The 26,808-nt window shown below is 41.9% G+C and overlaps 1 protein-coding gene across 1 annotated transcript in view; it reads right to left on the bottom strand.

The window, feature by feature from the left end:
- The window catches only part of LOC308137002 (cGMP-inhibited 3',5'-cyclic phosphodiesterase 3A-like), a gene marked incomplete at both ends in the record, with an annotated part of 76,128 nt that extends 49,570 nt beyond the window's left edge, over positions 1–26,558 (bottom strand). Inside the window, one exon of the mRNA XM_080505558.1 lies at positions 25,629–26,558. Coding sequence (XP_080361684.1) covers positions 25,629–26,558 — 930 coding nt within the window. The remainder of the gene's footprint in view (positions 1–25,628) is intronic.
- Between the last annotated feature and the right edge of the window lie 250 nt (positions 26,559–26,808).

Genomic DNA, 26,808 nt, shown 5'->3' on the forward strand with positions numbered 1-26,808 from the left:
TTCCACATTCAAGACAAGATTTTATCATTGATTTTCTTGGACAGGCACCATTTTAACTTTAACAGGCAAAGCACTACACCCACCCCACTGTGATATCTGATGCAACTCTATGCACTATAGTGTAGTGGGATTTTCACAGAAGAAAACAATGATGAAATAAACTTGGCCCTAATGAATTAAGATTTACTGAATATAACAGAATCTGACCATTAAAATTTCTACCCATACGAAGCAAAACACTGCAAGTCATCCATAGATTTGACCCCCCTTACTCAGAAACAAAAAGAAACTGCATGTGAACATATTTTAGGCAGCAAATTAAGTTTCCTTAGTGGTAACAGCCAAGTAGCATCTGATTGCGATTTTGGTGATTTGTGAGAAATCGAATCTACAATTACTTTCTTAATAATAAAAATCTAAATGTCCCCGTGTTGTTTTGGTTGGGGAACAATTTTGACTTTTCCTACTGGACAAAATGGCGACACTATACATCCGGTTGCTGAAACCAACAAAAACTCTCACAACAGAGAAAGTTCAAGATAACAAAACTTTAAGAGGACTTCCAATATTCTTAGCCTATCCTAAATAGATGGTGCACTCTGTGGCACAGCTGAGGAAACAGTTTGCTGAGACCTTTGACGTTCCCATTCTGCTCCCCACGCCATCCTCCATAGGCTACGCAGCACAGCAGGCTCACGGCGCTACTGTCAGAAGAAGCAGCGAAAACATGGATGGAGTCTGTATTCCACCTCGCGCAATCACTGCATTGCATTGTTCAAGTGTTCATTTGTTATTGTCTTAATTGGCCAATCAGTAATGATGGCAGGATAATTAATCACACAATGAAAAGAAAGAAGAGTTTGAGTTTTAAGATCGTGTTCAGCAGGGGTTCACAGTCAGTTTAAGTCCAGCAAAGTCAGCCTGTAGCCTGAAGCGAGTGAGCCTTCTCATCTGTAATTGCTTTAATTGCACTTTCCGTGGACCATGTAAAAACAGAGAGAAACAACTGTTTCTGTCTGTTGCAACTCTGAATAAATGATGACTATTGTAAAACTAAACAAAAAAAAAACATTCCTGGCATAAAAAAATACCCAATTGGAAAGGATAAGCCACCATAATGGGAAGTAGTTCAATTAATTGGGAAGGTAGACGAGGAAAGAGGTATCATAAAACTGAGTCATAAACAGCTCCAACAGCACAGTTGATAAGGCTGCTCCATGTAGGACTTGTAAATACCAAACGGCCACCCTGCAGTAAAAACTGCAGAAATTTAGGCAAGCACTTTTTTTTTTCTTCCATGAATAATTTGCATGTTTATTATATGCATGTGTGCACCAGTCTAATGAAAAACAGACCCAAAATAAATTACTTCTCCACATATAACCTGATTAGTACAGCTGCAGTAGCCTAAACCAAATGGGTCTGGTGCCGATTACCACCAGGGGATAAAAAGGAAGGCTGGGGGTGCGGACACAGAGTGCCGATCCATCAGTCACCACCGACAAACTGTAAAATCTCAGAAAGCAAGAATTGAGCAAGCACCCACAAACCAATTTCCTTCAGTTTGCATTTACAACCAAAACGTTCACTGTCCGTGATTATACTAATCACAGTAGCAATAATGACCTGTCATGAGTTGGAAAACAGCCGCCAAATGACACCTGCCAGGTCGCGGGGAGATTGTTTTAGTAGAAGAGCGCATTTACTGTGCGTCACATTTCATTACAATCCATTACAGCCTCTGATACCAACTATAAGATTAACAATAATGGGCTGCACACCACAAAACTGCTGATGGGAGGGATTCTTGAGTGGTATTAGATTTTTATTGGAAGATACTCTGGTATCTCATGTGATGTCTGCTTCTTCTAAGCAATATATTTAAAAATGTTTCCTCTCCTTTCCAACTTTTTATTTTTTGCTCACGATGTTACAACGTCCTCTGTGCAGTGAGTAAATCTGCTCCACCTGGCTCTGAGGCTAACCTTCTCCTCGTCCTTCACAACGTTCGATCCTTCTGCTGAGCTGGCAATGCCACGCTAAACTGTGGGTGAGCAGCGGACCCACACTGGCAGAACAGGCCTTGCCTCAGGCCATTATGCCCTCCAATGTGGCTCATTGGTTTATGGTTCGATAGTGCGCTCAGGGTCTCAGGTCAAAACTCCACTCACATGCAACAGTACACTAATGGGCATGGCTCAGTCTGTTTCTGAAAGTCAAGGCCAAGTCAGCCAGAAACCCAGTCGTGACTCCAGGCTGACCAATAAGGCAGGGTTTCTTTCTTGTCTTTTTTTTATTATTTTTTTATGGTTGTCATCTGGTGGGGCAGCCTCTCTGGCACACAGCACAGACTCACACACGCTCAGGAACCACTTCTTGTGGTTTCTCTGTCTGCCTCTTTTTTCCCCCTCTCTCTCTCTCTCTCTCTCTCTCTCTCTCTCTCTCTCTCTCTCTCTCTCTCTCTCTCTCTCACTTCCACAAAGAAACTTCACATGTGCCCCTGAGCAGAAGCTGTGCGCAGCAGTCGCGCTGACCGCAAACTTAAAGATGGACACCCAAGTCAGCCAAGATTTGTTGATTATGAAGACACAAAGTCTGTCGCAGTGGTTTTCTTCTCAACCCAAACATGTCAACAAGTCTTCAGTGTCAGTAACCAAACAGGCTCCATCAGACTCGAGCGTCCACATGACAGGGAGGCGGTGGCGAGTCGCGTCTCGATGAGGGAGACAGCAATGCCCCTCGTCCGGACAGCAATACACCACTTTCAGTCAGGGAAGGAAATGGGTTGGAAATGGGCAGTGTAATGCTTTCAGCCCCGGTCTCTCTGAGCACTGACAACAGACATAACACAGAGCCATTAACGGCTTCTCTGTGAGTGTTTGGCGAGCCAGACAGAGCGCCTGCTGCTAGCTACAGATCAAGGCTGGCCTGATTATTGACATTTTGATGGTTTTCAGGCTTGGAACAAGTCAGAGTTTGGATTTGGGTTCGATAGATTTTGGCCATTTTGCTTGAAAAGTTTTTTAAGGTACTGCTACTAACAGTATTTAACATGGCCATAAAGACAAACTAACATACTTTAGCAGCCATCAAATTCTACAAGCATTATTTTTTGGTGAAGCAGCGTTTTAGTTCAGTTCTAAACTATGCCTACATTTGCTTTAATCTTATATATGAACAGTTACACAAGGGAGCAGGCTTCATCCTCATTCAACATGGTTAAACAGCGGACTTCGACAGTGCATAAAAGGAAAGGAGAGAAGAGACTACATCTGGCACGGAAACAGAAGAGGTGGTTTGTTCAGCACAAGAAAGTTTGGAAGAAAATAAAGAAAGGAGAGGGCAGGAAGTGAAATGGTGGCTAATCAAAAAAGGGAAGGAGCTGAGGGGCAAGAGGAAACAGGATGACTGAAATAAGTGGAGAGGACATGGAGAGATGAGGCTGAAATAATAATAATAATAATAATAATAATAATAATAATAATAATAATAATAATAATAATAATAATAATAATAATAATAATAATAATAATAATAATAATAATAAAAAGATGACAAATCAGAAGGCAAAAGAAAACAAAGTCCACAACGCTAATCATACAAGCACATTGTGAAACTACGGATTAAAGGGGGAGGTGATTTCAGCTCGAGGAGTAATGTCTCCATCCCGAGTCGGAGCTTTGAAGGCTCGAGGACGAGATGTGGGGGGAGAGAGAAAAAAATGAAGGCACCTCCCTGGAGTGGGGAGTACTGTGTTACCGTGGAAACGGCTCTGACGTCAGAACACGCATTATGTGATTACTCATAGAGTCTGTTGAGGAGCGGGCCAATAAAACAGGGACCATTACTCACACACAGGGAGATGGCCAGAGCTCAGGTTACACACATGCTTCAGTGTGCGTGTGCACGGGCACACACACACACACACACACACACACACACACACACACACACACACACACACACACACACACACACACACACACACACACACACACACACACACAAGAAGCCAAACAAAAGCATATAGACACACACACACACATATGCACAACTCCGTCTCGCAGCTCAATCTTGAGCAGAAAGCCGATTCGTGATGAACATTTTTACAGTCCAGACACAGTAAAATTGTCACACTTTTACGAGGGCTCCCAATTTGGAGTGGAAAACACACAACTCATTGTTTGTTTGATAACCTCAGAGCTGAGGAATGGGGCAACAACCTGAACACTCATCACTCAGGGCTGAAATTTTGACCTGACTGCAGTGGAGGCGTCCGCTCCCTCGTCCCGACCTGGAGGAGCACAAATACTACCTCCTCAGCACAACCGCAACCAGGATATCACTGGTAGAATCTGCATGTTTTGCATTCCCCACACTCTGACCCATGTCTGACAGAGTACATCAAACATGGACGCTGACATGTACACTATTGTGCATCACACACACACACACACACACACACACACACACACACACACACACACACACACACACACACACACACACACACACACACACACACACACACACACACACACACACCCGCATGCACACTTCCTCTCGCCATCTCCCACACATTCTCCTCTGGGAGTTAAAACACTGTTAGGGCTGATAAGGATCCAGGCAAACATTGTGGATAAACAGTCACTCTGGTAATTAAGAACAACGGGCCTATCAGAGACGACTATGCGGAGACAAACATGTGATCCAGACTCCATTACTGAGGACCGTGCACATTCCCACCACAGAGACCATTAGGTGAGCCCAGACAGATGGCGAGTGTTACCATAACTTAAAAAAAAAAAAAAAAAACAGAAATCAAAAACATTGCTTCTAATGAGGCCTTCATAACATTGAATCATTCATAGAGTCTGCAGTCATATAAAAATTATTTTGACACTCCCACACACTACAGGTTATAACGTAAGTGAAACTCCAACAACAGACATGATGAAAATCACAGATTACTCCCAGTGTTTACACTGCTCTTTATAATCTTTCACACAGGTCTTTTAAATATCAGACTAGAGTCATTTCTCTGTTAAAAAAGGTGTAAAAGTAGAATCTGAGCTTCCTCAGGGTTGGTTTCAAACATTTTACAGGAGACTGGCAGATGGGCAATGACACTATATCATAAGGAGATTACACTAACAAAATGTCAAACAACTAAGAGCTGGAATGTTGAAACATTTTGGACAAATGTTCAATTCCAGGAGTTATGGTGCTAAATGCGAAGAGTGAATGCTGCCATTTGCACTCTGGAGGGAAACAGCCAAACAGTCCAAGACTATTTGACTGTAGATTGAGCACCTTCTTCCATTTGCAGTGTGAAAACAGCAAAACGCTGTAAGACCAGAAAAAAAATGTACGTTATGGACTTTTGAAACTGCTGTATCCCTCAGATTATCGTCATTTATGTGCATAATGGAAAATTCCTTATATGTTTAACGGGCTGCCGCTGAGTTCTTTGCTGGTAAAAATCCACCAGAATAATCCCAAGCACATTGTGTTGAATTTAAATCGGCACAGTTGTGGAAGTCATCTCAAAAAATATGTTACAACGGCTCTTCGGCAAGCGTTTTGTTTCTGGTCGTCTGATGTTTGAAAGGTCAGTTTGAGCACAAAGTGAACCGGACCAGAAAACTAACATTTCTCTTTCAGGGGATCAATTAATCCATTCATCATGTTGAAGTGTTAACACTTCATTGTTAGTAGTTATTCATAGTTTTGCCTGAGCAGAAAGTCAAAATCTCACACTTTAAAATTATTAAATGATAATGCTGCTACTATTTGTACTATCCAAATGAAGTTTGTCGATATCTATGATTCAAGACAAATTGTCTCAACAACATATTTAGCATATATAATGTTATATATAAAAGTATTTGGAGTGCATAATTGTATTAATCAGTTTAATGAATTTCCTGCTTTTGTACAATTTCATTTACCCAAAAGGGATAACTTGAGAATATATTGTATTTGACAAGACATGGTTTCTTTTGTTATTTTTAAGGTCATCTATCTTTATATCAACATGAAGATCAAGGCAGAGTGATTTCTGTCCAAGAGATTTTACCACGACTGCCTTACTAAGGAAGTAGCTCATATATTTTGTGCTCTTAATGATTTGAAAATGTGAATGTGATGACTATTCTAGCTTCTCACAGTTCTGGCCTTTAACTTAATGCAGCTGCCTTTAATTCCGACGTCTGATGGATTATTTTTTTTTTTCTAAAAAGGCCAAAATGTTAAAATACTAAAACATAACAGAGGCACTACAACCACACTGACATAACATGGCCCAATTTGATTTTATGTCTCCCCATGCAAACATAAAATGTAATGGTTACCATATTGTTCTCAGTATGTAATGTGCAGGCATGTTTTTTTTTAATTATATGATACATTTGAATTAATTTTAAGTCTTTATAATTATAATCATAAACACACGTCCTTACCCAACAGCAGTTCAACTAATTCTTCCAGGAATGTCCCACCCTGAATGAGTATGGATACCCGCTGCTATTATGATCGACAGTCGAAATCTAACCAATCAGCTTTCAGAACAGCCCTTTGTGCAGATGACGTTCGGACAAAAGAGAAAAAGTCGCTCAGAGGGGGATGCAATGTGAAAAATAATTTATATATATTAAATATAAATATTACTTATTGCATGTCATAAGCCACTGCTTTGGTGTATTATTTGATCTCTCCTTTCATATGTACAATTTCAAAATAAGTTCAGCAGAATTCTAGAATAGAAAAGTGACCCATGGGTCACTTTACCATGAGGGGGTCACTTTTCTATCCGATACCCCATTTACACGACAACATTCACAAGTGTAAATGGAAAACTGTGTTATGTTTTGGGTGTTTGTACAAAAACAGTGCTTGGAGCCACTGAAAATGCAATTTTTTGAAAATGCGTCCATGACGAAAGTTTTTGAAAACGCTCCAATAGTTTTGAAAACGCAACTTTTTGAGAAGGCTCCAACTTCGGCTCAGTATAAACGATGGAAAACACAACTTGTGTGAAACGCTGCTACTGTGCGTGCACAATACAGCTGTACTACATGTTTTATTCTGGATAGGCATGATTATATGGGCAATGACAATAATGACAACCTCTGGAGTGTCATGACTACACATGTACTGTATCTCTCTTTTAAAACGGTTAAGATTAGTCTTAATTCAAGGTTTCACGCAGTCAACACTGAAATCAGTTTACAGAAACATCCCTTGTCAATATTGTTCCGTTCATTTCTATCAGCAATTATTAACAAGATAAATGGCTGTCTACTGCAGTTTGTTTATGCTCCCGAAGTTTTAATCAGCCCTTAAATGTCCTGTTAGATTTATGACTGAAAACAATTGCAGGAGCCGCCAAGATATCAATTTCTTTTTAAATGGCTGAGAAACTCAAACAGACCAAAATAGCATGTGTGCAACAATATTCAACACTAATCCTAACTGAGGTAATGTCACCGGAACTTAATGAATGATTCATCAGACCAAGCTGACAGTCCTAATATAACCTGAAAACACTGCAATAATACAACTATGTGCGCATTGTGGATCGATACCCTGATTATACATTTCACAAACAACACCCAGAAATTGAACAATGTCAACTTCCACCAGATGAGGCGACAACAGCTACAATACACATCAAAAAGCATCACAAACAAGATTATCCTGTACATCATCTATATATGCCACTGCTGTGGTTGGGAGATAATTAAATAAAGCCAATTAAGCATTTATGTACATGGAAGGAGCCGGATGTAGACGCGAACTGAAGATGTGGACGTGGCCCAGCATTTTACCGCCAAAAAGGTCTCCAAACTCTTTCATCGTTCAGTCCTTTGGTTGCAGTAAAGAGGTTCAGCAACGTAACGGTTGTGACATTTCTGATACTGTCATCAGATAATCTCAGGTTGTCTTTGGAAGCGAAACCGTGACAACGGCCTTCTCACTGCACCTTTTTTAAGCCACCTCAAGAGAGATCGACACGACTGCTCATCTTTCATGTGGGACAGCCAAAACTGGCACAGCTGCCTTGAAAAGAAGCCCATCAAACACTAAAAAGGGATTCCTCTCACTGGAACATTATTTTATAATTTTTTGGCACTTTTTAAACCTTTGTGCTGCACAGTGTTGCACGAGACAGCTTGATGCTAATCAGTATACAACTACTCCTTGAACCTCGGCGCTGAGGGACTTCAGTCAGAACTGAGAGTTCCCACGTGTGTGCAAACGTGTTATTACATGAGCGAGCCTCATCAGACATCAGTTACCTTTGTCAAAAGTATCTGTATTTTTAACTGCCTCTAATGTCCATGACGCAAGTTCGCTGATTGCATTTCCAACAAGTGCTCCATGTCACTTCTCCGCCACAAATGTGACTGAGCTCTGGACAAAACCTGATATACTATACTCTGCGCCATCCTTAATTTGGTTACAATGATACTATATTGGAGATGATTTGATTAGAGGCGAAACAAGCCCTGTAGCCCCCACCCCACACACACACACACCCTCCCTCTGCATGGAAACTATGTGAATGTGTCTTATTTGTGCACCTATTAGCAAGCACAGATGTATACATCTCGGTGCAAGCGCGTGTACACCACGTGGTGTGTTCAGACAAGCTGCAGTCCACCTGGCAGGCCAGTAAACTTAATGAGTCTTGTATTCATGCGGCGCGCACAGCCATATCCGCCGCCCGAGGCTCCGACCAGGTGCTACTGACGCAACACATCTACGAACGAGAGCAGGATCCTCCCGAAGGACTGCGCCTCCAGTCAAATCACCGTGACCAGCAACATACCACCCAGAAGCTACACTTTGCCTTCAAACTTTAGACTAATGATATTACCTATGGTTTTTGTTGTTTTTTTTAAAATGGAAAATCTCTGCAAATATTACTGGGAGTATGGGTAGATTGACTCACTTTTAATGCAGTTTATTAGAGACTCACTTTTGAATGTTGAAACACGTTGCATATGATTGTGTTGCCTTTTACTGTATGAGTAAATGAAGCATCCTGGACTAAATAGAAAATTGATAATGAAACAAATTGAAAACTACATATGTAGTTGTGTGTCGCATTTATCTTATTCTTGAATCAATAAATTTTATACATTATAACACTTTATAACATCCATCTGATGGGATACCAATGGTCTAATCATTAAAAGTAACCCAATGCTACACTATAAATGAAGAAACTGTTATATATATATGTTCCAAAAACATTGTTTGCTGTAGTAAATGAAAGACGTAACTATCAAAGATCAGATGAATAATCTAGATATTGCCATAGTCTCTACATAATGTAATAAAATATGAAAATGACAGCAATGACACTGAATTTGTGTTATTGATTAAACTAGTATAACGTAAAACACACACAATATCAGCCAAACATTAATGCTTTAATTGCTTGTAATAATATGTGTCACATATTCAAAAAATAAAAAAGGAAAAGTTAAAGGATATGGAGTTGGTTCCTTACTTCAAAATATGACCCAGCAACACATATAGTGATGAATCACAGCTGCAAGGTCTGAAGAGAAGGCCAACTCTTTACTTTACATCTGAAAAAATCATCCACTTGCTCCTCTTCTTCCTGATGTCAAAGGGCTACACCCTCGCCCCAGAGAGCCATTACAGTATAGGGTTGAGCAGCAGTAATAACTGAGCTGCTACTGAAGAGAATTCTCTTGTTCCCACACCATTTCCACTCATTACTCTTCAGTTTGCTATATTCCCATAGAAAGCTGACTCTTTAGAGCTTTCGATTCAGGGAATGACAAAAAAGAGGTAGAGGCTCCAAACGTCTGAGAGAGTGGGAGGGTTTATTTGCAGCCTGCAGGATCGCTGGCTGACCTGCAACCCAGCAGATTTGAACAACTTGGCCGGCGCGCTGCTGCTGCTGGGACGGCGGTGAAGGACACTATAGGAGTCTGAGGACAATGCATCCGTGTGTGTGTGTGTGTGTGTGTGTGTGTGTGTGTGTGTGTGTGTGTGTGTGTGTGTGTGTGTGTGTGTGTGTGTGTGTGTGTGTGTGTGTGTGTGTGTGTGTGTGTGTGTGTGTGTGTGTGTGTGTGTGTGTGTGTGTGTGTGTGTGTGAGTGTGTGTGTGTGTGTGTGTGTGAGTGTGTGTGTGTGTGTGTGTGTGTGTGTATCATCTCCACTGATGTTTTCTCTCAGATGTGACCCCTGGTTCTAGTTCCGTTCCAGCAGCTGACCACCATATGTAAAAGGCCCGCACAGGTACACTGAATCCCTGTCTAATGGGCTGCACAGATGCCACTTTTCCTGGAAGAGCTCCTGATGTCCGTCTGTTTGTGTGTGTGTGTGTGTGTGTGTGTGTGTGTGTGTGTGTGTGTGTGTGTGTGTGTGTGTGTGTGTGTGTGTGTGTGTGTGTGTGTGTGTGTGTGTGTGTGTGTGTGTGTGTGTGTGTGTGTGTGTGTGTGTGTGTGTGTGTGTGTGTGTGTGCGCGTGAGTGTGTCCCTGCCTTTTCTCCGTTCAGACTCTGACGTTCCACACATTCCCTTAAATATGTTTCACCGCTGTCTGGAAACAATGAAAGATGCTGGGTGAGAAGTGGTGAGGGACAAAAAGCGAACAGACTTGTGGAAAATGACACGGTGGGAAAAAGGGAAACACATAAGGGGGAAAAGTTATGCTGCTGTTTGGATAACAGTTGTCGAGGGTAAGTAAAAAGGGAAGTACGTAAACTAACAGCAGGTCAGTTGGGGGGGGGGGGGGGGGGGGGTGAGGAGGAGGAGGAGGAGGAGGAGGAGGAAGAGGAGGAGGAGGAGGAGAGACCGAGGGCAGATTATTGACTTAATGGCAGAATCAAGGCTGTCAAGGGCTTCAGAGACACTGTTTGTGTAGTTTGGACTGAGCCTGCTAGAGCGTGCGGTGTGATGATGGAAATCTTACACTCACTCAAAACAAGCCCACTGACCTTTTCATCTAGCGGCCCCTGAATCAGCCCTAACATTCTGCCAATGTGCAAGTGAATGGGTGTTTATTGCATCTGAGGCGGCATCAGAGACTCCAGCTACCCGTGATGCAGGTGTGTGCATGTCTTATGGTTGCACGTGCAAGCTTAAAGAGACGTTAGGAATTATCTTTATAGGCATGTCATGATGTCGGGTTGGTTCTCTGCTCAGTGTCTCGCTACAACCGCGAGAAGACGGACACGAAGAGGAACGTCCAGTCCTCAGCGGGAATCAATTGAGTTGCCTCGAAGAAGGTGACCAATCTCCATTACCAGAGTCACGTCAGAAATAATGAGCTCATCACAGACCATGTGAGTAGCATCCCGAGGACCCTCCATTATGTTTGTCGGACTTAATTGTGAATAACCAGAGGAAACAGCTTGGCCAAATATGTGCCTGCAAAGATTGTTTTTTTTTTGTTTGTTTTTTTTAAAACAGAACATATACAGTTACTAAAAACTGAACCAGATTAACAACAACTGCAGTATGTGAAACATCAAATATGATCTAAATATAATAAGTAAATAGCTTTAACATATTGCATGTTATTCAAACACCTGAGTATGTTTAGATTTCATGGCTGTATGAGTTTACATTTTACATGATGACTTCAGCATTCATTCTGAAAGTCATTCAAACTTTTGTCTAGTGTTAAATATGTCATGTTATACATCTGCTGCATGTTTATGATTCAATGGTTGTAAAGCAGAGTATCAGAGGATACCGTGATAAATAGTATATTGATGCAATGCTCTAATTTCTGGAAGTTTTGGAACTTGTTAGAAATATAAAATGGTTGGGTACTGACAATATGCATGCCAAATCCTGTCCAGAGTGCCCACCTCTGATCAATACACTGAGAAAGGTTGATTTACTACATTTATTGTTATATATTAGCAGTGGCTTTACTTAAAGCAGTGTAGTTTCATCAAGGGAAAGTCTGACCCCCATTAAAAACAAGGATATCCATAAATGTGCCTAAAGATGTTCAAAATAGTTGCAAAGACTTCATTGAAATGCTCTCGAATATGATCTTAACAAAGAGAAGTGAGACAATTATCTCGCGCACAGAGCTGCTGTAAATCTTGTGAAAAAAAAAATATTGCACCAAGGTCTTTATTCAATTAAATCCCAATTGTGAAATTAGCAAATGAAAGACTGATTATGCTACAAATAGAAGAAAGGGTATCCGGTTCAGAAAATCATATTAGACAAGTGATTACTAGCTCCCATAGGCAACTGAGTTCAGACTCACACAGCGGCATACGCAAAAAGACAAAAGAATGTTTCTCAAACAGTCTTAAACGTGTTATAGGTGCAGGTATATGATCAGTACACATTGATCACAAACAGAACAACACCACTATGTTTTAGAGTCACATGTTTAAGTCCACCTGAGAAGCAGTTACAGTATTCTTACTTTTATTAGCTCTGTTTTGATCTTGAAAGATGGTCCTTTAGCTCGTAAATCAAATTTCAAAGTTATTATTCTGTTTTATACAATACATGTCAAGTACAGAGGAGGCTCAAAGGACGTTTCACTAAAAGCAGCTGCCCACTGCTGTTGGAAACTAAATCTATAATGATCCTGGTCACGAAACTTGAACAATGAGTTAAGATATGCTAAAGAGCTCTGTTGAGCTAATAACTTCAGAGTCAGGGAATAAGCTTTAGAGGGTTCTTCTGTGACACCGATAAGCAGCCATGCGGCCAGATTGTTTACATCAGTGGTTCCAAATTTGATTTACTCAGAGCCCCACATTTGGCTTCAATAGAGGCTTAGTGGTTCCACTCTTGATTGTCTGATTTACACAAATAAAATTTACAGTAAAGCCAAATTACGGCAAACACCCCGACTCTCACAAACATAAAAAAAGAAGAAATACTGTTTTAAATGACAATAATATTTGGATAGGCTAAAAAAGATCTGAATCAAGAAAAAGTCAAGGTCAATCTGAAAAGTTTGGCGCTCCAGAGGTGGTTAACCGTTTCTCTAGAAAAAAAAGAGTTGACCAACTGCATTGAAACAACCAGCAAGCTGATAAACTAGAAAGAGGTACGAGAACATGTCCGATGGAGCTGATGGAGAGCTGAACGTCCACCTTACATAACAAGAGCACTGTAGCTGAAAGACACACTGTAGAATCTCCTGCAGGCTTCTTCTTCTCCCTCAGAGACCCATATAGAGGAAACCCACCACATATGACCTGAATGGCCCACTAACACCCTCCGTTTTGTCGTGCCTTACCTCCTCTACCAGCGTGCAGGCGGACAACCACATCAGTTCACGCCTGTGCACAACCACAAACCCAAATGAGTCCCGCCAGAAGTCCCTGTGCCATTTATTCATTTTCTGTGGGCATTTTAATGGAAAATAAAGGCAGCGTAGAAAGTGTGCACAAAGAGTAGTTGATTGGTGCGTGTGTGTGTGTGTGTGTGTGTGTGTGTGTGTGTGTGTGTGTGTGTGTGTGTGTGTGTGTGTGTGTGTGTGTGTGTGTGTGTATGTGTGTGTGTGTGTGTGTGTGTGTGTGTGTGTGTGTGTGTGTGTGTGTGTGTGTGTGTGTGTGTGTGTGTGTGTGTGTGTGTGTGTGTGCGTGTGTGTGTGTGTGTGCGTGTGTGCGTGCGTGCATGCAGGCTCATCTGTGTAACATCTGCTCCACCAGCCCAAGGCTCCTTGCCTCTTGAGAAGTGGGTCACGTTTCCCGATGACGTCAAAAGACCTTCTGCCTCTCCGGTTTGTGGAGCTTTGCCAAAACCTCCACATGCCTTTCCTCATCCTTACAATGGAAACAGTCACCCTAACTTCTTGATGGATCACCAGCCAAAACTATCGCTATTCTTGAGCGCTAATCCTTTAGCAGGTATGACCATGACAGCAGGAAACATGGCGAAGGGTCCATTATTTCCGTGAAGGATTAAAAAAAAGATTTTCACAAATGTGGAAATATCCGCTAGAGAAGCTGAGAAACAATTGAAGCAGAGATGGAAGATTATAGAGAAAGAAGAGAAGAGAAGAGAAGACAAGACAAGACAAGACAAGACAAGACAAGACAAGACAAGACAAGACAAGACAAGAGAAGAGAAGAGAAGAGAAGAGAAGAGAAGAGAAGAGAAGAGAAGAGAAGAGAAGAGAAGAGAAGAGAAGAGAAGAGAAGAGAAGAGAAGAGAAGAGAAGAGAAAAGAATGTGCTAAAGGTGGTTTGGAGATTTCATTCTTACTGTCCAGCCCGGAGGAGACGAAGCAGCGACCATAAAAAGTATGAATGGAACAGCAGCTAATGGAAAACATTATGGTGTAAGAGAGAGTAGAAATCTGAGGTGGCCTCGGGCACCTTGCCATTAAAATAAAGGCCCAGTATGCCTATTCTAATCCCAATTGCATTAATCGGAGTAACAATTTTCAAATTTTTTCTCTTTCACACGGAGAAACTTCACAGGAACACACAAAGCAGTTGACTACCCATTATCTACATCATAGAAGAAGAGCATGTGGCCATGAATTTATTTGGTGTATTCTGAAACAATGCCATGTGTCTTATCATCTAGGTTCACATGTTGTCAAGCATGTTTTAATTTTCTGACATGTGGTTTTCCAGGCGAAGATGTGACCTGAAACAGAGACCCTAAAGCAATTAGCCGCAGAGCTTGGCTATCTTGGGCAGGAAGGGGTGTCTGGAGCCACCAGGCCGCTATCTGAAAGACACAGGATTGTCTGCCTGCACTGCACACACAGAAAGAAGAAGCGCCTGCTGTTCATAACCATCGATTGTGGCAGAGCATAAACGGATGTCACCTACAGTACATAGGAAGACGTCAGCCTTGACATCGCTTAGTGTCTCCAGGCAATGCAGAGTACAGCAGCAACAAATCAATGAGACTTTGCCAAGCCAGTCTGCAGGACCACAAGTGTGTGTGTGTGTGTGTGTGTGTGTGTGTGTGTGTGTGTGTGTGTGTGTGTGTGTGTGTGTGTGTGTGTGTGTGTGTGTGTGTGTGTGTGTGTGTGTGTGTGTGTGTGTGTGTGTGTGTGTGTGTGTGTGTGTGTGCGTGCGTGCATGCAGGTGTTTGAGGTTACAGTGCAGAGGAGAAAGCAGCACTGTGGGAGTGGAAGGGAGCACCACTTCATCACGCTCACAAAGCAGAAGGCCTGAGCAGCGCTTCTGGAAAATAGAGTGAGGACGAGGCATGACTGCCGCCTTCATCACAACTATTCTTCAACATCTGAGCAGTAACTCACACTTTCAAACTGAATAATACAGCAAGGAGTCAAACTCTTGCTACTTTTCGGATATCTTGGGGCCTTTTTGGATGTCTTGTCCTCTCCATGTACCTAACAAGCAAATGTCAACTTCAGACAACTTTCACTTTCAAAATAAATAAAATATTTATCCAGCATAGCACACTGGAGGAAAATAAAGTTTTTCTAAACTTTGTCTGGCATCCCACATTAATAAGTAATGCACAAACTTCTAATGTACATAAACTTCAGCTCTTTCAACGGAATGATGCTAACAACTGAAGGCAAACGTGAAGCTCACTGATGACACCCCTTGCCCTATTTTTAAACCCACTCCCAGGACACTGTTTGCAGAGTAAATCAAAAATGTGACCATAAGTGATCCACATTTGGCCTTAACTGCGAATCGTGAGGAGCGTTCCAGTACTGCCGTTTACGCCGTATACACCGAAATCATATAGACACTGAACAACGTCACGCGAATCGAGCACACTACTTGAGCTGTATGATGCACTTTTTACACCTGACTAATTGAAAGTGACTGTGAAAAAACAGCCCTTAACCCAAACCGTGAGACTCTTGCCCCAGTGAGAGGTGAAATAACCCACCTGACAGACAGATGTACTCACTGGCTCTTTAACGTATTTAAAGAGTAAAACACAGCATTGAGCGGGGAACAGCAGAACCCTTGTTGGCTGCAGCGACAGACGGGCTCATGGCGAGTGGGCGGGACGGAGAGGGAGGGCTCACCAGGCAGAGGTTACAATAACACCTCCTCGCACTGCGCCGCTGACTGGGGGAAACACGCAGCACACGCCGAACACACATGCCCAAAGTCTTAACGCTGTCACATCAGAGAACTGTGACTTTAGGTATAGCAAATAAATTACTACTGATTATTCAAAGTATTTGGACTCAGGTCCAGTGCATACAACTTGATATAGAGGAGCAAAATTGTATTTTGCATTAAACAAAACTCCATCTCAGAGGAATATGTCTACATTCTTCCCTTCTTCATATATATATATATATATATATATATATATATATATATATATATATATATATATATATATATATATATATATATATATATATATATATATATATATATAGTCTGTGTTTTGTATGAATGCAAAGCTAGTGTATCCTTACAATTATTTTTTTTTCATATGTTGCAGACTAATAATAATCACTAATAATAACAAAAATCCCTGAACTTTGACAATGTCTGTTTTTAGTATGGTGAACTAATAATGGGGAAAGTGTTACTTTTAGAAGTGTCGAAAAAATTACTTTGTTCAGATATTCGAAGAGAATGAAAAACAGTCTACTGAAACTTTTTGAAAACTTTGGGAAACCTTCCGCTGAGGTCTCATTAAGTCATTACTCATTACTCATTGCTTATTACTACACGTTAATGGCAGGCAAATTTTGTCTTGAGGAACCATCTGCTGATGCTTGGATGTTTCTGACATTTTGAACTTCGCGGTGAAATGAGAGCTGAAAATGAAGTAGTGACATGCAGATTGATATTCAAAAAAATATATCTGGTACTGTACTGCTTAAGTGTATTTCCATTACTGATGCAACTTGGTTTAACTGCTAACACAGCAGCATAAACACCCTACACATCCATTATATTACAAACTTCAAAAATATGCGAGATGCTGTGTTTCAAGATATTTATTTAATTTGAAGGCCAAACTACACAAAAATCACTCAATACTAATGATTTTACTTGAAATTGGCACTAGATGTTAAAAAGAGTGAAAACCATATGTTTTGCATGCAAAACAAGAAGAAAGCAACACAATGTGCACATTGAACCTGAATAAAAGTACTTTGTTTCTTTCCACCACAGTTCCACATACAAGTTGTTGAAAAAATATTTACATGCGTAAAAGATCTGAATACCTCTTTCAACCACTGGTATTTTGGTAATAATATACAACAATCCTGTGGTAGAATAGAGAGGCTGGAATGTTTAAGGGGCATCCTTTGCTGCATGTACAATTTAAATTAAGTAAAATATCTGCAATGGCCAGTCAAGACGAAACCATCAGAAACCAACCAGGCAGTGGATTACTAAATACTGTCATCCATCACTGAAATCGCCTCCCTTGTCATGCTCTTGAAATATATAATCAATTAATCCCTGACTATGTTTGGATTTATTGGACAGTGCTAGTCAGAGGGGTTCAAAATGTTCCTGCTTGTTAAATGAATCATGGCAGCAGCAGCAGAAGCTGTGGCCTGCTCTGTTTCCAAGGCAGACACAATGGCCACACTGGACTTGAGGGATTAGCTGAATGCCCTGCCTGAACACAGACACAGATGAAAGGCCACAAGATCTTTCTTTTTTTTTTTTTTTTTTTTCCTGTTGCCAAATGTGCACACTCTGAGTGGGCGAAATTAACTGTTGTTTCTTCCATTTGTTTTTCACACATTTAAAAGACTGCAACTATTTACATCCAATACTGCACTTCCCACCCCCCGGCTCTGCACTTTTACCTCCCTCTCACGAACCTGCACACACACACACACACACACACACACACACACACACACACACACACACACACACACACACACACACACACACACACACACACACACACACACACACACACACACACACACACACACACTTAAGCACACACTTCCCCGGGCAATGTGAATGTCTATTCATTCGGCAGAGGCCAGCTGCACACCTGGTGACAGCCCAGGAAGGTGGTGTTGGCTCAGGTCACGGCGTGTGAGGGAGAGGTAGGGGAGGGTCGGCTCAGTGGGCCCACAGGCCTGTCCTTCAAGCTCTGCTCAACCTGCACATTCCTGTTCGTACGGCAGCAGGGCGAGCACAGGAATGTCCCCTCATGTAAGGGTTTACTGTCCTAAAGGTGGGCTCAGCGAGTGATTGAAAAGACCCTTCAGAGGACAAATACAGATGAAAACTTGAGCAGCTGTGAACAGTTAGCCAAACTCTTCCACCACATATGGAATGGCACCCATTAACCTGCCCGTCTGTAAAAGGAAAAATATATATATATATTGAATTACTTCTTTTTTTCATATTCATAACTGAGACTCACGATTCCAACTGCTGTCATGTAGCAATATTTCCCAGAGGACTGCTGGTATTCAGATAGCACACGTCTGTCCTATTTTCCTTCATGAAATGGGCTCAATATTAAACAATGGTGATATTTCTCAAAGCAAAACTCCTGGTGAGCAAGTCTGAAAAGGCCTTCATTCTGCTGGTGGACTGTAGAACCAACTATAAAAAATTCACAATTTAATCCAGGAATACACACAGTGTAATACAGCTGTAATATTTTCTGTTTCCAGAGTTCACTTAGATCCTCTGTCATGTTTGACAAAGTTGACTATCTGCCAGTTACATTCTCATTAGAATGAACAGTGACATTTTTTTTTTTGTCAAATTGTAATCATTGTTCGTGGGCTCGTGCTCAATGAAAGTTGAATCTTGACATGAAAGTTGCTTGCCATGGTATCACACTCCATGGCACTCCAACCCTCATTTACTCAAAATTCAAACAATGCTCCGTCAGCGAGCACTCTCAGTTACGGCTGTTCACACCTGAGCACTGGCTATGCAGGATTTCCACCAAACCCATCCCGGATTACCACCAGTAGCTTGATGTTACCGTTATGTGCATCATCACTTTCTTCACTCTCACTACATCATTGCCTCACAGACACAAACACACTTTTGCACGAGTTCAGACGCCCACGTACTCAACTCACACACACATTTGTGCCAGGAACATTCTGTTCACCTCCGTTACTGAAATAGTCCATCTCTTATAGTAACACAGAAAATTTGAGTGACATAATTGCCTTCGTTTAGAACGGAGAGCAGACGAAAGTACAGCGAGAAATATACTTTTTGACGCACTCAAAAAAATGCAGCGTTCGCCTGCATTCTGTTCAAATGCAAGGCGGTTATTAGGAACCTGAGGTGTTAATATGTGTGATGTGTGTTAGGACTGGAGGCCTGTGCCTGTCTAGCAGTTCCAGCTGTGTCGGGCTGTGTCTGTGGTTAGAGGCCCTCCATGTTTCCCAGAGCGGAGTCAACCTCTCAGCCGGCAGCAGCTGGCAGCCATCAAGCTGCTGGCACCACACACACACACACACACACACACACACACACACACACACACACACACACACACACACACACACACACACACACACACACACACACACACACACACACACACACACACACACACACACACACACACACACACACACACACACACACTTTCCATGGTAATCAGTAGGGAAGCAGAAAGTGGTCGTGCCTGGGCTCGGGGGGGAGAGAAGAAAGAGGGAGAGTTCAATTTGGACCAGGAGTTTGATTGGCTGAGGTGATCAAAGATATAGGGAGAGAATCAAGACGTGAGCTGCTCTTGTTGCTGTGAATAAAGGTAATAATTGAACACAGACGGTTGAGCCATGTAATGCAAAAAAAAAATCCAAAACTTTAAATCGAAGTTTCTCAGTTGTCATTTGGCTTGTTTACTCACAGTGTAATGACTGTGAATGATGATAAAAATCCAGCAAAATCAGCTCCAGAACAGTTCAAAAATTGCAAGAAAGAGTTCAGAATTAACTTTTTTTTAACTGTTCTGAATTTAGGCATATGTAGTATTTTCCCTCGTCACATGCCTGTAGGTTTAATGTGACTTACATGGACAAAGTCAGCACAGTAACCGGAAATCTAAAACGGTGAGTCCCCCTCATGCAACAACCTGGCCAATCAGCTCTCATCTGCTCTGAATTTGATCAACATATTGCACTTTTTAAGATTTACAAAACATAGGTAACTTTGCACACCAAGATAAGGTTCAGAATTACCGTTTAAACACAAGAGAAATAAAAACATTCTAATTTAACCATCAGCTCGATAATACTGAAAAAATCATGTATGTACAGTATGTAAAGTTTGATATTATGATAAAGCACATCAACTGTAACTCACTAAAGTTCTGGTCAGATTATTCGAAGATAACATATAATCAAATTAAATGAGCCAAATTAATACACATTTCAATACAATACAACTGAATAAAGTCAACGCATGATAAAACACGAACAAAATTGCTTGTTCAAAGAGAACAGAAGATATATGTTTCAAGCCAAATTTCTCAATTTATAGAGTAGCTTATTTTTGATTTTTGATCTAATGCATGTTTCATATTTTTATTGTAGAATAAATCTATTTTTATGGGCATCAAGAGATGCATTGAAGCATAGTTTTCACCAGACTCTTAGTGGCTTAACTAAACTTTTTTAATATCTGATTACAGTTTTGCCAATGTAAACAAAACATTGAGAGACATTTGACTTTTTTGGGGGGGCAGTTGACAATTGTCCTTCGAAATGATGTTCGTTTATTTCCAAACTTGTGGCACAGTGTGCTGGAAGGAAAAAAAAACAATGAAAGGTTGCCTTTTGTCCAGATTGGTGTGAATTTATAGTCCAAAATAATCATAATCAGTCCATACAGATGCATTCATGACCTTTAAAAACCTCCGTAAAATAAATCCGTGTGCTGGGTGAAGAGCGCTTGTAGAATAATTTTGGTTCCATCACAAAAATCATGAAGAGCTAATATAGTATAAGACGCCGTTCAGCAAGTGACAAACGTTAATTGCACACACCAATGGAGATCTGTTGCGAAGTCAAAGTGGATAATTGCTCCCGTGTCTGTTTAGATTATTTTTGTTAACACACTAAAATATTTTGTATGTTGTAAGTTTGGATACAGAGTATACTTTTCCAATTTCTATAATATAAAAGTTAATTTTACGGGTATTTTATCTTGGATGAGGTTCTTTGAGATGAAGTGACTAGAAACTCCACAAATATGCATTGAAAGGTTCTGATGGTTTTTCTGTGGAAGTTGATCAAAAGTCAACCAAGACCAGTCAGCTCATTGGTTTAGAACAGCAGTGTTGAAATATTAATGCTCTCTCCTTGAGGATTGCACCACACGACACCAATGTCACAATTGCACCAAAGATTGTTTGAGTCAGTCGCCTGCAAGGTGCAATCTACCTTAATCACTTTAGTAAATTCAATTGTCCCAAGGTAGCCTTCACACACCCGGTTACTGGCCGTTGTAAAACAGACCAAAACCCAGTGTGATATGGACTCACGCCGAGTCGTCAACGTAGCAGAGGTATCACATAACAATCTGGAGCATGAGCATATTAGAAGTCGCTACACCGCATCATACAAACGCAAGACTCTTCCACCGTTCAGGGGGGGTAAGGGTAAGCCTGCTGTTTTGCCTGGCTACTAAACAAAACCTCGAATGACCTACTTTCATTCCTACCCCGATTCCTCCACCCCTTGTCTCCTCCTTCTTCACGCAATACGAGCGCAGCGACCAGACTAGGCCTGAATAGGGATTGAAAGTCTGAAGTGGATCGTCCAATCACGAGACGCACAATCCCACGCTGATATCAACTTCCGATCCAACTGTGGGAAGGGGGGGGCTTTCGACGAGTGTTTCAAACTGTTCCAGAAGGTAAAGGGGGGAAAAAAAATCAGATCCCATGAGGCTATGTTTTGAGGATACAAACAAGCTGTATAGGACGACAGTATGAAGTGGCAAATCACAGCCCTACAGGCTATCAACAACCTCCTCAATCCTAAACACAATTCAATTATGGAAGGTGCAGCAAACATAGAGCGAGAGGAAACATTTATATCAGCAACAGTAATTGTGTTTGGATCCCATTCCACAGGAAGTCATTATCATAGATTTCTAGAATATCTTTATCATCCAAGTTAAGAAAGAATTTCCTCCTCTGGTTGGGATAATATTTGTGTTGGTGTCAGTGAGAGGACAGAGAGCAGAGTGCTGTGGAAAGAGGCGGAGTTCCTGAGAGGAGAGGGAGTGGCTTCCAGTAGCTCATAAAGTAGCTCACTCCCACTCGGTTTAATCAGCTCTGCCCAAACTTTGCAGCTCTGATGGGCTTCGTCTAAAACATTTGATGAGTGCTGCAATCAGGGCAGACTGCATTTGTCAGGAGAAAACTTTTCTCCATGGAGCTGATGTCTGCAGCAGCCTCAAATTTCCTCACATGCTGTGAAAAGCGATACACACCACGAGTCCACACCTCGTCCTCTGGTTCAATATCCTGAGCTGAAATACACTGGACCAGCTTGTCATTGTGTGTGAGATCAAGAGGAAGGACCATCCTACGTCAGCCCCAGCTAACCACCATCAGATCAGCTGATAATGACGTTCTTCTCTTGCGTCCGTGACGGGAAGGACAACTACAACATTTCAAAACATACATTTTTAGTGAGCTGATAGATGCTGGAAACCCATTTGTAATGAAAACAAGGGAAAATGACTGTTTATCAAATTTACAGTTGTGCAGATTGAAGCGCAGCCTTGAAGCATGACTTTGGCAGAAGAGGGCAACATGGCAGCTTTCAGACTTATGAGTAAGAGGAGATAGAGGGATCCCTCTTTGCTCTGTTTATTTTCTGAGTAAACAGTTTTTTATATGGCAACTATCAGGCGAATGGGACCATTTTTAATAACACTCTAAATTCTGTGGGAGAAGCACCCAGAGAAAAACAATGTTAAGTTTCAAATGTGATCCTCCATCAAGCCTCACACTGTTCTTTGAACACCTCAGATGCACAGCACCAATGTCAACATCACCAGGTCAACAGAGTACAGACCTATTCCTTGTTATGCTTCTACTTTAAAACATCGTAACTCTAACAAACACAGCAGAAAGGTGAGCTTCTAACGCATCAACCGACCTCTTGAGCTCTTGTAACAATATAGCTCAGACAAATTATAGCCTTGTTGTTGCAGTGCAGTAAATCTATGTGTTTTCTCCCAGACAAAGTCCATCTCTGCTCTTGTTGTCTCTCATGTTCGCCAGCACCATGTGGTCGTTGCATTGGAGCCCCCAAAAACTGCGTCCGACCCCCCCCCCCCACACCCCGGGGAGGCTGGAGCCCAGTGTGAGTGAGGCGATGACTAGCGTGGATCAGCATGGGCTTGTTTACACATTACAGACCACACAGACAAGACAGCATATGCACGCCATGTGTGTCTCAATTACAGGCAGGCTATGACTGGTCAGCTGTGCAGGAGCTCCATCAGAGATGAAAGGAAACGACCGATTGTTCATGATTTGTCACATGAATGTTGATATCAGATGAACTTTAATACAGTCCACAGGCAGTACAGTACTGCTAGCATTAGAAATCGCAACAAAAATAAAAAACAAAAACAATTGTAATTGAGTTCATCCTTCAACAGAGGGCTCCAGCCAGAGTCTGCACTGTTACATGATAACATCTACTTTGTATGTCTGGTGGCTCCAACCCACTCTGACTTTTTATTGGGACACTAATGCAAAACAAAAAAAACAAAAAAACACAAAAAAAAAGTATCAAATCTGAAACAGACCAGAATGTGTTAATTGCCATTGCTACATCAATGTGAGCTGTTTATGACTAATGTCTAGAGTTTAGGGCTGTGTTTTATTGTTCTCTGAGTAACTCCATTCTAAATGTTCTAAAGTAAAGGAGTCTGAATCCAAAACGTAATGGTATTCATCTTGGGGTTTTTTTTGGACACATTAAATATCTCCACACTGCTGAGACAGCGGTTTAGTGGTCTAATGCCTGTGTTACTTTTACAGCTGCGATGTAAAGAGGGAAATTAAGAGATTATTCTATCTGTTCACATAGAGGAAAGTGCATGAAGTTTTAACTTACATTTAACAACAAAAACAATGTGCCAAGTGAATTATTTATCGCCGTGTGAATAAATATTTTTCAGACTGTTTCCATCACTTACGAAAGCTTATTATGTCAGGCATGACGTGCCATTTGTGCTCATGTTTGCTTCGAGCCATACAGCAACTATTCAGAGCAAAATACACTGCCATCCATTTTCCAGTTCACCACTCATTGTAAACAAAGATACATCCATACTCCTCTGCCGAAGCAAAGCAACTACTGCAAATCAACTTAATGAAGATGGACATTCAAATCAAACTAAGCAACAACATCAAGCCAAAGTGAGGGGAAAAACGTGTAAAGTGTAAAATATCTAAGCGTCTTTTCAGACCCAATATGTGCAAATGTGTGACCACAAAGCAAAACAAATAAGCACACTACAACGTTAACTCGCCCTGAGAGCTGCGAGCATCTTTCAAGTGGCCAAGCCGACAGTGCCGCCTCTCATCTCCAAACCTCACCACACTCACAGGTCACAACGAGAGCTTTGATCACTCCGAAAGTCTGTTTCCCATTCACACGCTCGGTGTGCTCATTGATTTTCCGTAAAATGGGCCGAGGAGTTGATACGAGTCCGTTTGAGTGAAGCCCCCCTCTTCTTTTTAACACAGGTATGCATGTGTATCACTGACAGAGGAGGTTTAAAAGCCAGTGCTACTACATTCCTGGGGTTTAAAGACTGCACAGCCTGATAAGTGACGAGAAGCAAGTTGCATTAAAGACCTGGACAGGGAAGCAGAGGCTCAGAGATCATCTGGGAGAAATATTTGACATAAATAATTAGGGATGAGATCAATCACTGATGTTGTATCCTTAGCTTCCCTTTCTCATCACCACTTAAAAGCACGTTTTCAAAAATAGCATTCCTTTCGCAACAAATCTCACCAAATTTGGTACTTTGATATCAAATGTTACATTGAAACCACTGACGTCTTTCAAAAACACCACCTTGATCTAATTTTATGCAACATTTTCAGATGAAAGTCTGCAATAATGGGAAATATTGAGGATTTCTCAGTGGAACATATCATCATATAAATTAATCCAAAACATTAACTGAAGAATGAGACTGTGGAAGTGCAGTGGAACAGAGCTGAAATTATTCCAAATGTTTTCCTGCAAGTGGAAACAATTGGCCTCATATGATATCAGGCTGAAGGGGAACTATGTAGATGAAGATGATAACAGATAGATATGAAGATCAAAACAAACGACTGTCTAAAATAAAATAATAATAATAATAATAATAATAATAATAAGTAAGACCTATTAATATGACTATTGGTGACATCGATGTTGTGTTACACTTGACATGTGACTTTATATTCCAAATTAGGACGTCCAGCATTTTGTGATTTCCATTGTCCACAAATTCAACAAAATAATTCCAAAACGTCTAATAAAAGTAATTCTAAAAAAATAAATAAATAAATAACGAAATGTGTATTTTTGTATTGTTAATGCACCCCTCATTCCATCCTCCCTTTGGCAATAAACCCCAAATTGTTGATGGGAAGAGAAAAACAAAGCAGAAATAGAGGAGCAGAATGGGGCAGAGACGTCTTACCTGGTCCCTCTGGATGCATGGCAGCGAGGTCCGGCGATGGGACTTACTGTTGGACTGACTGTGTGCCATGTCTGAGGCAATCACCGAACTGGACCTCCTGCGCCTTTTAAATACCGGGATCTCTTCCCTGGCTCCAGTCACGGGGTTGCAGCCCTCCTTGTGTCTCCCTTGGTTGGGAAGAAGCTTGTCAGCATACCTCGCCAGCAGGATGCCCAGCACTCCAACCAGGTACGCGACGTACGGTCTCCAAGTGGCCCGCACTCTGTGCAGCGAGAAGAGTGAGATAGTCCTGACCACACTGATGAAAACTATCACCGGAATGCCCTGGTTCAGCCGCGCTACCATGAGTGCGCCGGTGGCCACGCAGACGAGCACAACCACGGCCGCGGTGGTGAATGAAAACAGCTGCTCATCGGTCCCGTCCAGAAGAGACCACGCCGCCACTTCGCCCAGGTGGCACAAGGTCAGGAGGGAGAGGGCGGTCTGGATCAGCACCCCGCAGCGGATCAAGTACACGCCGACCCAAAAGAAGGCACATATGAGGGTGAACAATGGCGAAAGCGCACTCCAGCAAGTTTGCAACAGCTCCGCCGCGCAGCCCAAGACGAAGTGAAGGGGGGACGACGAACGCCAGAGTCTGCTGTCAGCGCTGCTGCCGCTGCTGCTGCTGGATTCAGCTTTCCACTCTGCACATTTGACCAGCAGAGCGAGAAAAACCGAAAGCGACCCCACGCACACCGCACTCCGAAGTCTCCGGGAACTCCATATTTTCCTGAACATTAGCCTCACCCACGACTCATAGTCCCGGTCACGGCACAGTGGAATGACACATGTTTTCACATAACCATTGCGATCCGGTGCGCTGACGCTCCTTTCGTGAGTGCTACTCTGCTGCGCACCGGTACCGGAGGCTTCTGCGGGCATCGCCATCACTCATGGTAGATATGAAGTATGAGGAAGTCTATAAAGCATCTACACCGGCGTGTCGATGGGACAGGACATGAGTTAGTGACAAAACAAACACCATTTATTGTGCGCATAATGAAAAAGTACAGCGAAAACGCACATAAGAGTCTCCATTTACGCACGGAGATGCGCTGCCAGTACATGCATTCTCTTTGTTTTACCAGGTGCGGGATGATGAACCGCTGCCCGAAACAATATTAAAAAAAAAGGAGCC

This window comes from Blennius ocellaris (assembly GCF_963422515.1).
Source record: "Blennius ocellaris genome assembly, chromosome: 11".
NCBI classification, from domain to species: Eukaryota; Metazoa; Chordata; class Actinopteri; order Blenniiformes; family Blenniidae; genus Blennius; species Blennius ocellaris.